Raw genomic sequence first — 20,046 nt, 5'->3', positions numbered from 1 at the left:
TATAGGCTTTGAACTTATGTCGGTCTTTAATACTTCATAGAAACTTCGTAAAAATTCTGCTGCTTTTGTTCACTTCTACTGATGCAAGATTTCATGTGGTATACATTCTCTATAAAATAGATACACGGAGAATTAATGATGTTATTGCAATAATGTATTCGCCATATTATGTCTGTTTACCTTACACTAATCCCAACAGAACCTGAAGTCATGCATATTACGTGTCAAAATGTGATATATACAGTTACACATATAGCATATAGGTTGTAGTGATGTTACACATTTCATGAGAAATTGTGTCGAGTTGACTTGTTTTGAATGTATATAAATGAGGATGTTCACCAGTTGTCGGAAGGAGCTAATAAGGTGCCAAAAGCAGCTAATGAAGAAAAAAAAAAAAAGATGTACACCACAGTTAATTCACCATTGTATTTTGTGACATTTGGTATTTTCCTCTGGACATGTAGTAACTAGCTGTTCAGTCTACCTGTATATCTGCATTTCAATACCAGAAATCCAGTTTGTGTTTGTGTTGCTATGGGGCAAGCCTTGAGCAAGGTTTCTGGGAATCAGGAACAACCCTTGTTGTGAAGGTTTGCATAAAACTGTAAATCTATTAGTTACATAGTCTCCAGGGCCCCGTTTTATCAAAAGATAAAATCGATTTTAAATTTCCTTACCACACAGGCTACCATAGACTTACATTTGAAATCAACTATATAATCAATTTTAACTCTTCATAAAACAGGGCCCTGGTCTGTCAGACTAGGACCTCATTTTCCAGGGCACTTTAGGAGAGCACTCCAGGGAGTGCTCCTTATTAAACCCCTCTAAGCTCTGTATGAACAGACAATTGCACCCTGCCAAGAGTGCTCTAAAGTTAATGCACCACCTGAGGCTAGGTTCAGGAGCACTCTTGAGACACTCTTAACACGGTATAAACAGACTACAACATTTAGACCGCTGCGGAAGTGACATGTGGTGAGCGAGTGCTGTGCATACTGTTTATGTGCAAGAAGTTTCTGCGCACTGGAAAGTCGCCACAACATTTATGCTCCTCTCAGCCACTTCGCGTGTGGTCACGGTGAGTGGGAAATTTCTGTATACAAACAGACTCAGAGGGGCATATTCAAGTCAAAGCACTTCAGGAGTGCTCCTGGGCCCAACTTTGTGTTTGGATCTGGTATGAGTGTTGTGAATACAGTATAGTTTGATTGTCAAAGATTGTGCAAGATCTTCTTTTTCAAGTCAATATTCTCACACGAGTATAATGTGAAATGTTTTTGGTCTCATAATGAAATAGAGGCATTCTTTAATTGTTTTGTTTTGTCAATGGTTTCTCGAACCATCAGGCTGCTCATGGTGGATGTTTTGTTACAATGATCAGATTTTTGTATATTTTGTTTGGAAATGTGGTTACAATATATTTTCATTCTATCTGTAGCGTAATGAGCTATTAGATACAGTGAAATGAAGGCAGAAAATTAACAGTGTGGCTATAAAGGTCATCTTGCAATGAAAGTGCAAAGAATGTCTCAAAGTGCTTTGACTCTTGTCAACTAATTATTCTCAATCTTATCTTTCATATACGGTGACACAACATTTGCTCCTGAGACAATTGCTCTTATTTTCTCCAAGGACGTGGGGTTTGAATTGGGGATGTGGTAGGGTTTTAGATTAGTTTGATGTGAGGATTAGGATAAGGGTTAGGGTTATGTTTGTGAGTAGAATTTATGTTTGGCCTAGTAGAGTGCAGATATTTCATGCGAGCAAAATTGTTGTAGGAGCAAATGTCATGGAACCTTATATACAACTTGTATTGCATATTATGCTCAGCTACCCTCATTCGAACCATACATGTACATCAATCAACTACAATAGCAGTGACAACGCCAACTACAATAGCAGTGACAACGCCAACAACAATGGCAGTAACTAACCAAAATTTTACAGATATATAATGAACGCCAGCAAGAAAACATGAATGGACATGCCGTTTGCTGTAATGACATGGCTTTCCATCCTTCAGTCATCCAGAATATTTATGAGCACTATATCATGTGGGCATGAAAGAAGTAGAATGATGATTCGATCAATAAATTTTGTCATGATTCCACTACGTGATTGGCAGCAAAGGTACAGGTATGTGGGCAATTTCTGGCCCTGCTGTAAAAAGTTTTTAAGAGTGTAGTGATATTTTTCAATTCAGTAAAGACATAATGGGAAGGAAAAGTAAAGGAGATTCTTTGCTACATGAGGACTGCTTTACCTGTTGAAGACAAGCTGACTTTGCTATAGGCCTAACACTCATTATCCATAAACACCTGCCCAAGCATACTCGGGACTAGTCTTATGGGTTAATACAGCACAAGTGACAAGACTAGAATACACTCTCCCTTGTGTGTACACTATTACAAATCAAGTTCCATGTACAACTCTTTGTAATGCTATTGATGCTATTATGATGGCCTTCAACCATTCCAATATTACAAATGAAGAGGTGACCCAGTCATTTTATGAATAAAAAGAAGCTTTTATTTCTACAATTCCATTCCATGGAGCTTTGTGAACAACATATGACATAAAAACACTGAAAGGATTGTACTGTAAGGATTTCCAACTTAACACGATACATGAATCTCTTCATCCAGTGCCCAAATCTCAGAGTATGTGTATAAAGAACAAAATATTCAGTAGGTACTTTGATAGAAACATTGAGCACTAAAATCTATGAGGTTTTATTCTTTTTTCATTTTCACAACATTATTATGCAAACATACCACACAAAAAAAAATGCTTCACTGCACCTACAGATACAGGCATACATAGATGTCAGATATTGCACATATATTGCCAAGGGGAAATTTATGATTTTTCAGCAGTTGAGCACGGAAGATGGTTGAATTAACACAGTATGTTTCTGTCCCACAATGGCCTGTGTTGTGCTCATCAAGTGCAAAATTGAAATCAGGAAGTAACTGAAGATATTTTGGCAGAATGCTTGGCATACTGCAGGCATGGTGCAGATGCCTACAGCAGGAATTCTAGGTAGAATTTTTTTTTTAAAAGTTTTAAAGGTGGTGATGGAGCTGTGCCTCCATTAACCCGTTGAATGAAGACACGCTAATTTTGCTACAACATGCACATCCCACAGACACATGGACAAGTATACTCGGACTAGTCTTGTGAGGGTATACTCTTGGCTCTAGGGAGTTTCTGATGTACTTCAGAATTACACACCAATTGTCCATCCCGGCGTGTTACTACAGTGGACTCCCCTTATAACGAAGTTCTCGGGACCGGCAGTTTTCTTTTCGTTATATTGAAATATTGTTATAACCGAACAAATAAACAATAAAAATACATAAAGTGAATAACGTTACGGCCCCAATTTTTACTTCGTTATAACTGTAATTTCGTTATAACCGTGTTCCTCATAACGGGAATGCACTGCACCATGGGTGTATGCAAGGGGGGGGGGGGCGTGAGGGCTCCCATTAAACTATAGTATACTCCTGCCTTTGTGGAGTTCATGATGTACCCAAGAAGCACATTATATTACATACCGAGTGCTTAAAGCTTCAGGGCAGATTAAATTCCAAATGCGATTGGTAAATTCCTGTCCTATGCAGACAATATACACCCCACCGATCACAATAACAAGATAGCAATATTACTGTAGGTTGTTAGGTCTCTTGAATTTATTTGATCACTCGCATGAAATTTACACACTGCAATACTTGGTATGCAGTGGTGGATCCAGGGGGAGCACACCGGGCGCTGCCCCCCCCCTTTATTTTTGTTCAAACAGAAGAAATAAATAGAAAAAAATGGGGGAGGGGTGCGTGTGCCCCCTTTAATCTTTACAGAATTACTGGATTTGCCCCTGGTATGTGAAAGTCCTTTCACTGATCTGTAGTTATCACTGCAGCCAAGAAGAGAAGAAATTTGCTTTTGTAACGTACATGTAGGTTGAAATACCTTTCATTTATATCAAATCAATTTCACGGCTTTTTTTTTGGGGGGGGGCATCCTTTCCATTTCAGACAGTAAAAGAAAAAAGAAAAATGAACAGCAAGTTGGCAATGAAGCAGTCACAGTCATATCTTCATATTTTACTTATCATACTTCCTTTTATTTTTTCTCGTGGAGTTGTGACTCCATGTGGATCAGAATGGATTGAAAGCCCTTTTCTTGTTGGTGTAAGCAGTCAATAAGCATTGTGGTCTTTCTGCTGTTAACAGTATTAATGTACTGTTGTGTGACATCTCAACAATTCGTCGCCATGTAAACTAGTTCTATACAACCTCATGCAGCCCCAATTATCTGTGAACACAATGGTTGCTAACCATGCTTTTACCCGGTTCTCACTCATTGCCCGAAGCATTGTAGAAGGATCTCATTTGGAACCAGTACAAAGCCACATGTACATCACATGTATGACAAAAGAGTGACATGATCACTTTGGTACTCTATGACCCATAAAATGCGTTGATGGACAGGAGACTACCGGAGCAAATGCCTCACCATCAGTTCCACCTGTATAATGCCACGAGTATATTCCACAAATTGATAAACATAGGGACACTTTTGCTCGTGGTTGAATATGTGATCAACAATCACACAGTTGGAATGAGACTAAATTATGATCCTTTTTCAAGAGTAACATTGTTGATCTCCCACCTTAGAGAAGATATTACATTTTTTTTAGGCAATACAGTCACAAGCTGCTAAGTTTGCAAACACCAAACACCCTGCAAACTTTGTACACATACAATGTACATGTGCATCAAATCATACCATGTATATAGTAAAAGAAACTCCCAAAAGGCCTCTGTCCTGTGAACACACCATTTCAACTTCTACAACCGTTGATGGTCACTATGGGAACCACTGATGTCATGACCGATAACTCCACTTTTTTGATTTACTGTTCCTACTTTCCAAATTTTAACTGAGCAGTTCAAATACTCGTTCATGATGTGATCTGCAACAAAACTTTCGCCACTTATAAACCAAGAAAAATGAGCATTTGGTGTCCTGCACAGATGAATCAATTACTAAGAGTTGAAGGAGAAACGAAAAAAAAACAACTGCTTGACAAAAATTTTGATCCCATCATTTGATTCGCTCAAAGTTAATCATAATTCATGATGCTCTGCAACACTATAAAGAGCTCAAGATAATGTGAATACATGGAGACTTACATCACTGTCCTATGGCAAATTTTGCTTCCGCCACAAATGGGGTGAGGCAGCATAAAATCTCTGTTCATGAGTTTTCATCACTGTTGGAATCTCTGAGGGATGTAGGCGTTGCTGAAAGCGTTATTTTTTAATATTGATACTTGGAAGTCACCCACTGAACATTCAGTTTCAGCGGGTCGTAGATGTATCGCTTGAAATCCAGGCTGATCCCGATTGGCTGATGCTCGACATGTGACTCCTTGGCCTGGCCTTGCCCTTCACTCTCTTCCTCTGGAGGGTGGGGTGAAGTCGGTCCATGGGTGGTACAAAGGGAAATGGTGCACAATTAGTGTTGACCTTTTTATAGTATATCAGGCTCAAACAAGAATAACAACTTAATGACAAAAATAACAACTTAATGCTGTATGTCAGTAATATAGATTTTCATGATCTTTTAAATCATAAAAATAAGAAATTAGCAAGGCTTTACATCTTGTTTCAAACAATTTCTTATCACTGCTAAACTAGCTTATTATTCAATTTTACACTGAGCTCTTAACTTAGATGTGCGCATTCTGACACCACACCATCAGGTTTATTCCTGTTGTGAATCTGCCTCTGAGAGGTGAATGATCACATGGATGAAATTCTACTGCAACAGTAATTACCAGTGCAAACCTGTATTTATGCGACAGATGGAATGGCCTGCACACAATGGAACTGAATAGAAATAATTTTGTTTATGCCTACAATGCACGATGACCTTGTCTTCACTTGTTCACCAACACTACCTTGAACTGGATGGACATGCTCTACTATTTGTGGCCGTACATCACAAAACAAAAAACAAAAAGTCACACCCCTTGATTTTACGCGAGGACTCAAAAAAAGGTGAAATGGGTCAACCAAGTCAATATGTGACCCTGCACCTCAAAACAAACAAAAAGTCGCCAGACATGAATTTTTAGTTAAGACCATATTCTGAAAGAGCAGACTTTAAGCTTTAAAATGATGTATAACTCAAATCAAATGGACTCTCCTAACCTGTGTAGATATTGGAAAGAAAGCACAAACTCAGGAAAAGTGTGAACTGAGAAAAGAGGCTCTGAAGTACAGTGTCTATTCAAGCGCATAATCTTTACCAAACGGTGCTGGCTGTGTGATGAATGGGACAAAAAACAGGAAGTAAACCACCAGAGTAACAACAATGAAGGGATTATCAGATTAAACTGAAATTAAGCATGCCTCATTGACACATTCTGTTCATAATTAATGCCAACTTACAAAGCAGTAGCAGTATCCTTTCAAAAGTTATTAGAGTTGAAAGTGAAGAGCGTGGACAAGGTTTTTCAGAAATGAAAAAGGGATTCTAAAGATACACCTAATCACACTATTCTACCAAAAATGTTCGAGATAAACTGCTAAAAAACACACTTTCCTGCCCGTTTTATGATACCAAATTTTAGCATAATGTAAAAGAAGACCCGCTCTTTCAGAAAATATGAACAAGGAAAAGTAGAAATTACGCGGTGCGTAAAATATGTCCCCGCCGGAAGTAGCATTTAGTAGCAAAATGTACAATATAGGTCAAAAATCAAGGTCAAAGGTCAAAGAAGTCAAAGGTCAAAAAATTGTGTAGAAGCTTTGAAGCCCTCACCTAGTGCCATCACAAAAAGCAAACGGAATCGAAATCGGGTTAGAAATGGCGAAGGAGTAGCATTTTGTAGCCAATGTACAATATAGGTCAAAAATTAAGGTCAAAGGTCAAAGAAGTCAAAGGTCAAAATTCTGTGTAGAAGTTTTGAAGCCCTCACCTATATAGTGCCATCACATAAAGCAAATGGAATCGAAATCGGGTTACAAATGGCGAAAGAGTAGCATTTTGTAGCAAAATGTACAATATAGGTCAAAAATCAAGGTCAAAGGTCAAAGAAGTCAAAGGTCAAAATTTTGTGTAGAAGTTTTGAAGCCCTCACCTAGTGCCATCACATAAAGCAAATGGAATCGAAATCGGGTTACAAATGGCGAAAGAGTAGCATTTTGTAGCAAAATGTACAATATAGGTCAAAAATCAAGGTCAAAGGTCAAAGAAGTCAAAGGTCAAAATTCTGTGTAGAAATTTTGAAGCCCTCATCTAGTGCCATCACATAAAGCAAACGGAAGTGAAATTGGGTTAGAAATGGCAAAGGAGTAGCATTTTGTAGCAAAATGTACAATGCAGGTCAGAAATCAAGGTCAAAGGTCAAAGAAGTCAAAGGTCAAAATTCTGTGTAGAAGTTTTGAAGCCCTCACCTAGTGCCATCACCAAAAGCAAACGGAATCGAAATCGGGTTAGAAATGGCGAAGGAGTAGCATTTTTTAGCAAAATGTACAATATAGGTCAAAAATCAAGGTCAAAGGTCAAAGAAGTCAAATTTCAAAATTCTGTGTAGAAGTTTTAAAGCCCTCACTTAGTGCCATCACATAAAGCAAACGGAATCGAAATCGGGTTAGAAATGGCGAAGGAGTAGCATTTTGTAGCCAATGTACAATATAGGTCAAAAATCAAGGTCAAAGGTCAAAGAAATCAAAGGTCAAAATTCTGTGTAGAAGTTTTGAAGCCCTCACCTAGTGCCAACACATAAAGCAAACGGAATCGAAATCAGGTTAGAAATGGCGAAGGAGTAGCATTTTTTAGCAAAATGTACAATATAGGTCAAAGGTCAAGGTCAAAGGTCACAACTGAAATTCTGTGCAGAAGTTTCAAAGCTCCTATGTAGTGCTATCATATAAAGCAAACAGAATCAAAATTGGCTCACAAATGACAGAGAAGAAGCAAATTGAACATTTTGATCACACACGGACGCACAGACAGACGGACGGACGGACGGACAGACGGACGGATGGACAGACGGACGGACGGACACACGGACACACACACGTACGGAGCCCGTTTCATAGTCCCCTGCTCGAACTCGTTCGGCGGGGACAGAAAGTCAAGTTAGGTTGGCTAGGTTGACCCATTTCACTTATTTTCAGTCCTTACGCAAAATCAGTGTGTGCGACTTTATGTTCGTTTTGAGGTGCACGGTCACATATTGAGTTTGTCATATTTTCTGAAAGAGTTATCCTTCTTCTACATTATACATTGATGGGAAAGTGTGTTTTCAGCAGTTTTTCTACAACATTTCTATGGGGAAGAATAGAATGATTGGGTATGTCTTACTTTAGAGTCCCCTTTTTATTTCTTGAAATCCTTCACACACTCATCATTTTCAAGTCTAATAACTTTTGAAAGGATAACACTACTGCTTTGAAAGTTGGCATTAATCATGGACAGAATATGTTAATAAAACATGCTCAACTTCAGCTTAATGTGATAATCCATTCATTGTTGTTGCTCTGGTGGTATGCATCCTGTCTTTTGTCCCTTTCATTGCACAGCTAGCATGGCTTGGTAAAGATTAGGCGCTTGAATAGACCACGTACTTCAGAGCTTCTTTTCTCAGTTCACACTTTTCCAGAGTGTGTGCTTTCTTTCTAGCATTTGGATAGGTTAGGGGAGTCCATTTGATTTGAGTTATTCATCATTTCAAAGCTTAGAGTCTGCTCTTTATAAATCTGCCCTTAATTAAAAATCCATATCTGACGACTTCTTGTTGGTTTTGTGATGCATGGTCACATTTGATACATACAGCAAGTACAGTCCTTTGAAGACAGAATGACTAGAATCATGAACTCACTTGCTTTTGCACCCTTCTTGCCTTTCTGCTTTCCTCCCATGGCTTTGAGTATCTGAACTGTGTCCTCCTTCAGTCCCTCTGTGCAGACAAACACATGGCAAAGATAGAACAGTGAGGGCAGTATCCACACACACTTACACTTTGACATGTACATATGTAATGTAATACAAAGTTTGTCAATAGTTACTCATAGAAACAGCCAATATAATGGGCTGTGACCTCAACAATTTCACAAAAATGTGCATAAAACAGGATCCCCAGCTTTCACTGCAGTTCAAAGTAAGGAAAGATGCTATTAATTGTAAAATGTAGTTAACCACAAAAGACCGTGTTCTTCATACATACATCCATATCATACACAAAAACATGCACATACATTTTCATGAGGCTTTCTAATAACAAACTACATGTACTTTGTATTGCACTAATTTTATTCCTTGACAATGAGCAACAAATGAAAGGGGGCAGAAAAATGTACATTTGTCCTGTGAAGTGTTGTATGTTTTTTTCTCTTGGCAACTTTTGCAGGAGTCCCTGTATACTCTACTATTTACAGATGGGAGTTAAACAAAATTAAGACACTCATGAATTGAATTAAACAATAGAAACAAACACCATTTATAGAAGTTGGTGTAAAGATGATGGACAAAATAAAACTGAATGCTAGCTATAATTCACAAAGGCAGTCTACATGATAAAATGTAGTCCATGGATTATGCAAACATTATCAGCGCAAATGACAGATTGCGTACACCAATAGACATCAAAATTTAATAATGAATGGGCACTGATATGTGCATGTGAAAGGAATGCCTACTGCACACTTGTTTCAGTCCTTGGATTATTTATATCTAAACCGCGGATGCGATTAAAACTATGTTTTCAATGTGAATTGGCTGATGTGTTTTCACAGAACTTCCAGCGTATGAAATATCCTTGTGGCTCACCTCTGATGTGGACACTAAACTTGCCGCTTTGTCCAAACCCCCTCTCGATGAAGCCGAGCTCCCCGGTAGAGAGGTAGACCACCAGCCCGATGAATCTCTCCAGGTTAGTCTCCTTCTTAAACATGGACCGCCCGATGATGTGATGCTCATCGGTCATCTGAATTGAGGACAGACCCTCATCATCATCATCATCACTCGTTAATAACAAATATGTTACAGCTACAGTTCCCCCACTTTCAAAGTTCCACATTTTTTTCAACTACAGATGTGTATGACTTCCTTATTTGCATTAAGTAATTTACTGAGACCTATAATCCAGTTATTTTCTCAATTCTTGAGAACATCAAGTACTCATTAGTCTTTCAAGGTGACAGATTTTGATAATTTTCAAATAATGTCAGTGCTGCAGAAGCAGAAATTTTCGGCTTAATAATCATTTGTGCTCCGCTGCGTTTGGTATATTTTGTGTGTTTTTAACTCTGCAGAAACAAAATATGAATTAGTAGTAGTACTAGGCCTACAAAGAGGAAGCAAAAATATTTGCATGCTTTTATTTTTGCGATAGATGCACATTGCGCGAACTGTGCAAAAATTTTCACACCGTGAAATTTTCACTTTTACAGTACCCTGAAAGGTGATGGCTGTGAACTTAAAACATGTGGTCAGGAACAAGTTGGCAACATTGTATTGAAACATATTACAACTTATATCTATATAACACAATCATATATGTGTATAAGAGCTTGATATTACACTGTAATTTTCATCTCAGTGTATTTGGTTGTTAAGTTGGGTGCTTGTCCACACATTCCTGCACTCACCCTGTCTACTACTCCTCCCTTGGACTTTAACTTGTAGATCTTCAGCTTTGGCAAGACTGTTTCTGCATAATTCTGGAAGAGAAAAATAAAGACTTTACAGCCAAATAGCACAAATTTACTTTTCAGTTGGATTGCAGCAACAGCTGTCGGCAGATTACAACGGAGATGATGTCAGATATTACTACACTGAACTCATTTCTACTGTGGAAGGGCATCATATAACTTGCAGTACAAGTCAGAGTAATTTTAGATTTGTTCAAGTGACTTTTCATGAACTGCTCAAAGACTAATAGCATAAGTGAGAAAAAAAATCGACCTATCTTATGAGTGAAAACTTAAATATTGCAAACTGGAATGTTGTTGAGAACGCAGCCTGCAGCTGACACATTCCTTTCTGAATAAAAAATGTTGAAGATTGATATAGTTGTAGAGAAAATGTGAAATACATGTATGAACATAAATTAAAAAAAAATAAGGAGCACTGCAATATAGTGATAAATGCCCACAGAGCTTGTCAGATTTCATCTTCTTTTTGAACAATTACATATCAATTATTTGTCCAGTCGTGAATGAAAACATAAGTTTAACATATTCAGTAACTCCATCAGTTCCTATCATCAGTTAATTGATTGATGGGCCTACTACATAAATGGAGAAAGGTCACTGCAACAAATGGCCTTGCAAAACACACATATTCAAATTTCTAATGTCAATTCCACCAGGGTTTTTTTTTAACTCAACATTCTCCATCATGTTTGGAACAATCTAGAAATATACCACATGTACACAAAGGCAGCTCTTTCTCACCGTCTGCAAAGGCTTTACTGCTTAACCCATTGAGGATGGGCTAATTTTGCTGCAATACACATTTCCCAAAGACACTTGCCCCCAGTATATTCCGGACTCCTCCTCAACGGGGGTTAATCTTCAAGAACCAGCCTCTACCCATCATGATCCATACTTCCAGTGGAGTAAAAATTATTTCCTTAATGATTGCAGAGCAGTGTAAACTAAGATTTCTATTTCTTCCTTTTGTTTTCTGTCATTGACAGCATTCTCCTAAAAAGATGTATTCATCAGTCACACACAGAAGAGGAGCAAGTATAATTTTACAGAAGTATAATTGCACTCATAACTGGTATAAAGCTATACTGTGTAGATATCGGCCTCTTACCTTGTCTGTCATGGCGTGCAGGAGTTTACCATGGAATGCTAGTCGGCAGCTGTTGGCATGTGAGGGCAGTGTTAAGAAACGTTGAGGCAAATACATGAACCTACTGTAAAAGCTGTTATTTTCAGGAGGGTTTCATTTTGTGTGAGTGCCCTCTTACTCTTGGAATAAATACATGTAGAACATGAAGCACAATAGTTTGAGAGACTGGTGTCATGAGAACACACATAAAAAAGTAGAACCATCTTTTCCTATCGTTCAAGTGTCTTTACTATCAATGAATCCCATTTTACCCCTCCTCTTTTACAAAACCAACTGAAAAAAAAAGTAATTCTGAAGCCTGCAAATGTTACATAATAATCTTCAAACTGCATGTCAACTCTTTACTGCTCACAAGCGTGAAGTTGGAAACATAAGCAAAGTCAAACTACATATGAACCACTTGCGATATTTGACTGAGGCAATCATATGTCTATCATTTATTCTTCCTTTCGTTCATTCATGTTTTTTTTTTCCTTTTGGTATAAAAGGAATTCTGGATAAATATGATGTCTGGTCAAACAAATGTCAAATCAGAGTCTGTTATTTTCAGACTAGAGGGAGGTTATCCCGTGTCATTGAGGATATGAATGTCAGTGTCCAGCTTGGAGCCAATGATGAGACAATTCCTGGGGCAGGCCACCGGCTTTTCCAGCTCCAGGAGAGCCCACTGCTGGTTAGGCAGCTCCGGCCTCTCTTCCCCATCCTTCTCCTCATCTGCCCGGCTGCCGCATGCCGCTCCCGGAACGTTCTCCTTGTTGGAACCCCGCTCACCTGGGTCTGACGCCAACAGCTCTTCCTGGTACGTGTACTCAACGTCGAAATCAATGCCTGAATGCAAATGAGAAGGAGAAAGACCCTGTAGCTTTTGCCAAAGGTTGTAGTGATTGCATGAGAAGCAAGCAGAGGGTACGTCACTCTGGACTAGCAAAGTCCTAGCAATAGAGCCTTTGGAGGTCTGTCCAAACTATGCCTTTGAATTATTGAATTGTGCCAACAGCGAGTGTTTGGCAGTATAATTTACAATCAACCAGCAGAGCTCTGATTTGCTCAAAGAAGCTAAAATAATGCATATATACATTTTGCACCAGTGGCCTAGAATGTGTTGGTCAAAGTGACTGACTGCATTATTCAACAGGAGTGGTGCATGGCCTTCATGCTGATCTCCATTTGTTGACAATCTTTACAGCATTTAATAGTGTCTTTGAAAAAGGCGAAGAGAAAGGTAGCAGAGATTGGACTTGAAAGTGAGGCAGATTAGCACTGGTAGCACGCGCACACACAAAGGTGGTGTACAAAAAAAAAATTGTCATAGAATTGCTTTTCATAAAGTATTATTTTGATATGAGTATATACCTACATGTACATGTACTTCTGTATTACATCAGTACTTAAGGCTAGACTGCATAAACTATATTGCAGAAAAATGTGCAGAATTCAGGTCTTATCATTTATAAGTAATCCTACAATGATTCATGTGCAGGGATATTGGGTTCATATGGGTTTAAAATGCACAATGCAGAAAAAAAAATCTAGACTCTACTATTTACCTGTTGCTTCATCATGTGACTTGTACTTGTGACCAGGGGCAGGACCAAAGAATGACACTTTGCCCATTACTGTCTCATGGCCCATGGTAACTGTGACAGATTTAATATGATGTCAAATATAACACTGTGACATTAAAAGTAGCTGAGTTCCATTGCCTAAACTATGCCAACTCTACAACAAATAGGCCTAATGGTAAATCTGCAATCAATCATAATATTTCTCCATGAAGAATACATAGAGCGTAACAAACTGAAATAGAATAAAATATATCTGTTTCGACATGTGATCATAGTGATATTCCTGATGTACTTAATTCAAGGTACATTGCTGGATGTCCCCACATCTCTGTGACATGTATATATTATAGGCCTACACTCTAGAAAAATACGTTCAACTTTGCACCTTTTATATACCAGTGTCACACTGGAGCACCCTCACCAGTGCACCAATGCAACTTTGTATTTTTCAGACCAGTGTCACAATAATGGGAGCCAACAAACCCAAGAAATGAGAAAAGGATTATCAATTATTTCAGAGTTACCATTAATTGTGAAGTTACCACAGTTTTATGTGACAGGGCCCAGGTTAGTGTCAACAACTCAGAAACAAACAAAAAACACCGCAATTATCAACTGCATGCAAATCCCACGCATGCCACATGGATTACATTTACATAACTATCTTCTGCAGAACAGATGATCTGTTATAATGTTGTACTATTTTGGAACATACAAGGCTTCAGTTGTCATATACAATTTTCTACAATGTTAGAATCACCACTTCCAAACATTTTTGAGAAGAACATTACAATGGATATCAGCAGATACTTATATTTAGTTACAATCAGAACTAACAATTATACACCATATCATGGTATATCAAATGTGAGAGAGGGAAAATGATGCAAACACTACTTCCACTACACATTTGCCATCATGATCTTAGCAATATCAAATACATTGCAGATGAATGATTAAGTCTAAAAAATTATAAATATATTCTAAAAATTCATATATATATACTGCCCTTTGTAAAGAAGTAAAAGCCAAGACAAAACAAACGAAAAAAACAAAAACACCACCTCACCATGAAATTTGGACTTGTTGAGACATGTGCCTTTGAAGTACTGAATCCTTTGAACAGAAACAATGGCAGCTGAAATAGGAACAACATGCAGAATGAAAATAACATGAAACGATTTCAGCATATCTGAAGACCTCTTTACTGTAAACAAATTGTATCCAATACAAGTGAGGAAAACTTCACCACCAGAACTTTTTGTAAACTGGTAATTGCTACATTGCATATGGACATCTTTCAGAGATGTGTACAAGGTATACCCATGTTTCTAAACTGGCTTCTATTATCAAAACACACACACACACACACACACACACACAAAAACAAAAAAAAAATTATTCTGGCCATGACTGTTTACTAATAATAATTTAACCTCTTCAATCTTGAAATCAATCATTCAATTAATCAATGTTTCAAATCAGGTTCATCCTCCATTTCAAATTTTCATGCACAATACGCACAATCTTCAATAGGTGCATTTTTCATGTGATTTTTCTACTTTTCCAAGTAGGCAGCCACAGTATAACATAACTGCTAATCTATCATAACTGCAATAACAGTGACCATTCTTGTTTGCAAAAGAGGAAGCTGACATAGAAAGCACACAGAAATCTGAAATGAATCCAAACCAAACCTGTTGTAGTGATCACACCTAAACATGGTCATCAGATTACACTCTACACTATTAATCTGTTTCACATCATCAAAAACAGTTTCACAACATAACCAAAGTGTCATATACTCTCAAGAGAACTTGTGTGGATTACATCCTTCATATTAAACTGCTTTCCCTGTATCTAGTATCATAAGCCACTCCCAAATGCTTGACACACACGCTCAAAAAGCAGTTTGATAGCAGGGGCAGATCCAGGAATTCTGTAAAGGGGAGGCGCTTTTACAAAATTAAAGTGGGGCAAATTTTTTTTAAACAAAAAATAAAGAGGGGACACACACCCAGTGCACCCCCGTCTGGATCTGCCACTGGATAGTACTTTCTGAAACACAATAGCATCAGTGCCGTATCATTAAAAAAAGAATGCAAGAAATGAGTCACAAGTAAATGACCTTTTGTCAATAAACAATTACCAGGTACCTACTGAAAAATACAACAACAACAAAAATTGTGACACCACATGTAGAGTACCAACACTTCACAGATTTCCCATGGAATTCCTGCCTTTTTTCCTATCTTTCAGCACACACACAGTGCATATACAAGTGTATGATGGGGGGGGGGGGAGGGGTGAGTTGTTAAATGGGACAGAACATAAAGTCCACATTTCTTGTTAAAACACTCATTCATACAGTCAAAACATGGCATGAGAAGTTTCTACTGACATTTTGTTCGTAGAGTGGTCTCAAGACCGATTCTGAGAGCGAGACTTAAAAATTTCACGAAATGCGAAAATAATCGAAATTGATGTCAATGACTGGATAACTGCTACAAGAGCTATTCCTATTCTCGGAGCAGCTTCATCTTACCATGGATGATGGGGAGAATCCCTGGGGTGCACACCAGCCCCCTCTCCAGCAGTTTGGGGTCAAACTGGGTCACACACAGGGCCACTCTGTCCCCCTGACTGGCAGTGCTGACGCTTTTGCGAAACATTTGCATAGACTTGACCTTTCTCGTAATCTGCAACGACGGAACCTCCACCGTCTGAGAGTTCAAACATTGAAGGAAAAAACAACAACCAAAAACCATGCATAACAATTACTCTGGTCAATTGACAAACTCCACTAGCACTTTAAAGGGATGGTATAGTATGGGTTGAGGTGAAGATTCAGCTTTGAACTTTTTTCAAAATATTTAGAAAACACTTTATGAAATGGTAAAGGGCATACACTACTGAGAAAAATTCATAGTTTACTTGATAAAAATCGGTTTTTGCAATGGCCGAGATCTTCAAAAACAAAACAAAGTGATCCTAATAAAAGAAGGGTCCCAGCTTTTATTGTGATTGCTTTCCTATACATATCTTAGCATTTCAAAACCAATTTTCTAAAAATAATCTTTATATTCCTATTTCAACTATAGTGTATGCTCTTTCATGTTTGATGGATGATCACATTGCTCAGCAGGTAGATGCTTTCTCAAAAAATGAAAGCAACATCAAAACATTCGAAATGATCTCAACTGCACTGCTGCCGACTTGGTTCATCCTAGTTGAAGAAAGCAAGCCCATAATTGATATCAATGCAATTAAAAATTCTTGTCGCATTCTTAACGAAGTTGAGGTGAGGTGTACAACAGCCAGACTCAAACTCACATTGTTAATGGCCACGGTCCCATTCAGAACGGTGCCGGTCATCACAGTCCCTTGACCCCTGATGGCAAAGCAGTGGTCAACAGCGCAGAGGAATGGACCGCTGGTGTCTCGCTGAGGAACATACGTCTGTCGTTTGATTTCCTGCAAGTTCCAATGAAATGGAAAATAATGTGATTTACATGTACTTTCACATGACTTTGGCATGTCATTAAGGGGGATAAACTGTGAAGTATAAAGTCCCTTATTTTTCCAGTCTGTAATAAGCTGAAAGTAAAATGACAGGGACATAAAAAAGCATAATATCCCGCTTTATTAATGGTAAGAATGCATCTTCACAGCATACAAAATTACCATTATCCACACACATAAAAAAGATGGAAAGGTTTCATCTTCAACCATGAATCCATTTGAAATGGAATAAGCACTTCAACTGCAATTGTTTCAAACAGTAAGTTTGTAATGCCCACATGCAAATGTAGTCACCTTAAAATTGTTTTTGATGTATATTCCAAAGAATGTTGGTTTGTGGTTTAGTGATCAACAACAGGAAACATTTTTGGTTCATGCAGTATACTGTGATTACCAGAATGAGTTATCAATCTCTTTCACATGTTAATCATTTATACTACCGGTACCTCCATTGAGGTTTTCAAAATACAATTAATTGTCAATGTCTGTTTATTTAGTGTCGTTATTTGTAAAGTGTGTTATAGAAACTTTATGTAATTGACGCTACGTAAGTTCTTCACATTATAACATTTATTATCATTATACCTGGCCACACAGCCACATGTATGCCTCTCGCATTATTAGCATTCCTACTGCTAAAACATCAATAAATTAATGCAAGGACTGAAATCTGAGGCATGATGCAAATACCATCAGATAGACTCTGCGATACTGTAAAACGAGAAATGTTCGCATGCATTTTAATTTCGCGAATTTCGCGAGCGCGAAGATTCGCGAAATTAAAATGCACGCGAAAGTTCTTGTCTACACTATATGCATTGAATACCAGTTCCAGTTCGCGAAAATTTCATGCCGCAAGAAAGGTCGTCGGCTCCAATTCGCGAAAAATTCATGCCGCGAATATATCATGTTTTACAGTATTGTAAGCTCTGGACTACTCTGTATGGTATCTTGGTACAAGTTTAAATCATAGACCGTCACAGGATGTACATTGTACAAAGTTGTATGAATATTGTATTATGCATCCTGCATTTGAACACACTGTGTACGATATGTACAGCATGTACATTGTACACTGTAAAGTGATTATGAACCTTGACCTCCCACGTTTACACTGTACCTGTATGCTCCAGGGTACTGTATTCTGTTCAAAGTCCAGACTCACTTGTGGGTGTGATACATGCACTGGTCAGTACAAGTTGTGCCTGGGAAAATTTTGTAAAGATTCTGAAACTTTGTACACAGTTTAATCATACTATAGAAGTTACATAATACTTGGACATTTATAACAAATACACTTGTATATTTAAAGAAAACCTGGAAGGATTTATTCCGTACAATATTCCCCAAGTACCATAGAGGATTTCAACACGAACCACTTCTTTGGTTGCCATATCCAAACTCTTTGGAAGAGCGGCTTAGAGCATGGACCATCAAAGCCATAGTGGAATGCCAAACATAGAGCACTTTACTCACATTTTCAAATTATGAATGTTTCCTGAGGTAATAGTGAACAAGCTATTATATCCTGTACCTTCCAAAGACTCTTCAATACTTTGGAAACCAGTTTGCATACATCAGTTGTTGCTATGTCAGGCAAATATCGGGCAAGCTTTCAGGTTATCAAGAAGAACCATTCTCAAAAAGGGATATATGCATAAAATTTGAATATGTATACACTCATAGTATATCATGAACTATTGGAACGTTGTAGATCCTATGCATTAATGTGCACAAACAGCGAAGAGATTCCACTCTTTCTATGACACCTCCTTGTTCATAAAATGTTACAACAAATTAACTTGGCCTTGCCGACGAAGAACATAAATAAAAGAAAGAAGTCAAAGGAACTAACTGACACTACAAGCAAAGTAACTGCTTAATCTACTACGATGGTGACCTCAAAACAAATGACAATATACCAAAAAACAAAGAAATCTGAAGATAGATAGAAAAGCTAAAAAGAGAGGGGAAAAATGAAGGGAAAGAAAATTTGCATACAGGTGGTATAGTCTGTAAGATTATGTATCGTGTCATGTGTGCGTGTGTGTGTGTGTGCTTGCGTGTCAAAAGTTCGCGAGCGCGCTCATGTATGTCATATGCACTACTCTAAAAGAAAGAGATATATATAGAAAAATCGCTACAGAACTTTCCAAAAATTAGATAAGAAATAAGGAAGATATGACTTTCTGAAATTTCATATTTCTTCGGAAAACATTTCTTGACCAGTCCTTATGAATATTCAAAAATGAGCGAGTTATAATGATACCATGCCCCTCATTGTTCATGTATGTTGTATTTGAAATTCGGGATAAAAATCTTATTTGTAGCCAATACAGGTAAAAGCATCATTCCAATACCAAAATACATCATTTGTTTGTTTGTTTGTTTGTTGTTTGTTTGTTTGTTTGTTTGTTTTGGTGGTTTTAAGTCAAGTTTTATATCCATACAGTTGAAATACAAGATTCTATTTCTGTGTATGAAATGAATATGACTGAACTGTGAGAGCATGGCATCATTAACTTGCTGACTGGCATAATGACTGGTCAGGAAGTATTCCCCCCCCCCCCCAAAAAAAAAAAAAAGAAAAAGAAAAAGAAAAAAAAAAAGAGGAAATTTCAGAATGTCATAACTTCCATATCACTTATCCGAATTTGATAATTCTTGCACTATTCTGCGGGGATTTTGTTTCTTTCTTATGAAATTGACAAAGTTTTGTTGGAGTGGATTTCTTCTTTTAACAAGCATTTCTGTTGCTGTGGTTACTAATGTTGTTGCTATAGATTTTACCTTCTCTTTCACTCTGTCCTACGCGTTCCTCGCTTGAAAACCATCTGATTCAACCTACATCACGAGCATGACACGTTCACAAAAGATTTCAAGGGATCATGCTGTGTTTTTACTAACCCCGGGACGCTCCGTATACACAGTTACACACTGTGGGAGCGTCCTGAGTCAATAGAGTGCTATATCGGTAAGCTTGAAAAACATACACAGTCTGTCACAGACTTTCGCACCTCCGTAGGTTTCGAATATCACGAGGAAAAAACGTACTTTTATAGTATACATA

The 20,046-nt window shown here is 37.9% G+C and overlaps 1 protein-coding gene across 1 annotated transcript; it reads right to left on the bottom strand.

The window, feature by feature from the left end:
• Positions 1-4,910: 4,910 nt before the first annotated feature.
• Positions 4,911-17,594, bottom strand: LOC139708238 (selenocysteine-specific elongation factor-like). Its single transcript, XM_071620208.1, has 11 exons — positions 17,562-17,594; positions 16,788-16,928; positions 16,000-16,177; positions 14,524-14,592; positions 13,437-13,526; positions 12,475-12,717; positions 11,851-11,909; positions 10,677-10,748; positions 9,856-10,012; positions 8,909-8,986; positions 4,911-5,477 (listed from the first exon to the last, which is right to left on the bottom strand). Exons 1-11 carry the CDS (start codon positions 17,592-17,594, stop codon positions 5,335-5,337), a joined length of 1,263 nt encoding a protein of 420 aa, XP_071476309.1. The 3' UTR covers positions 4,911-5,334.
• Between the last annotated feature and the right edge of the window lie 2,452 nt (positions 17,595-20,046).

Source organism: Diadema antillarum, unplaced genomic scaffold (genome assembly GCF_040938485.1).
Source record: "Diadema antillarum isolate AM-2024a unplaced genomic scaffold, OU_Dant_1.0 seq00001321_RagTag, whole genome shotgun sequence".
In the NCBI taxonomy this organism is placed as follows: domain Eukaryota; kingdom Metazoa; phylum Echinodermata; class Echinoidea; order Diadematoida; family Diadematidae; genus Diadema; species Diadema antillarum.
Note: the sequence above shows the minus strand (reverse complement) of the source record. Positions and strands in the feature narration are given on the sequence as shown.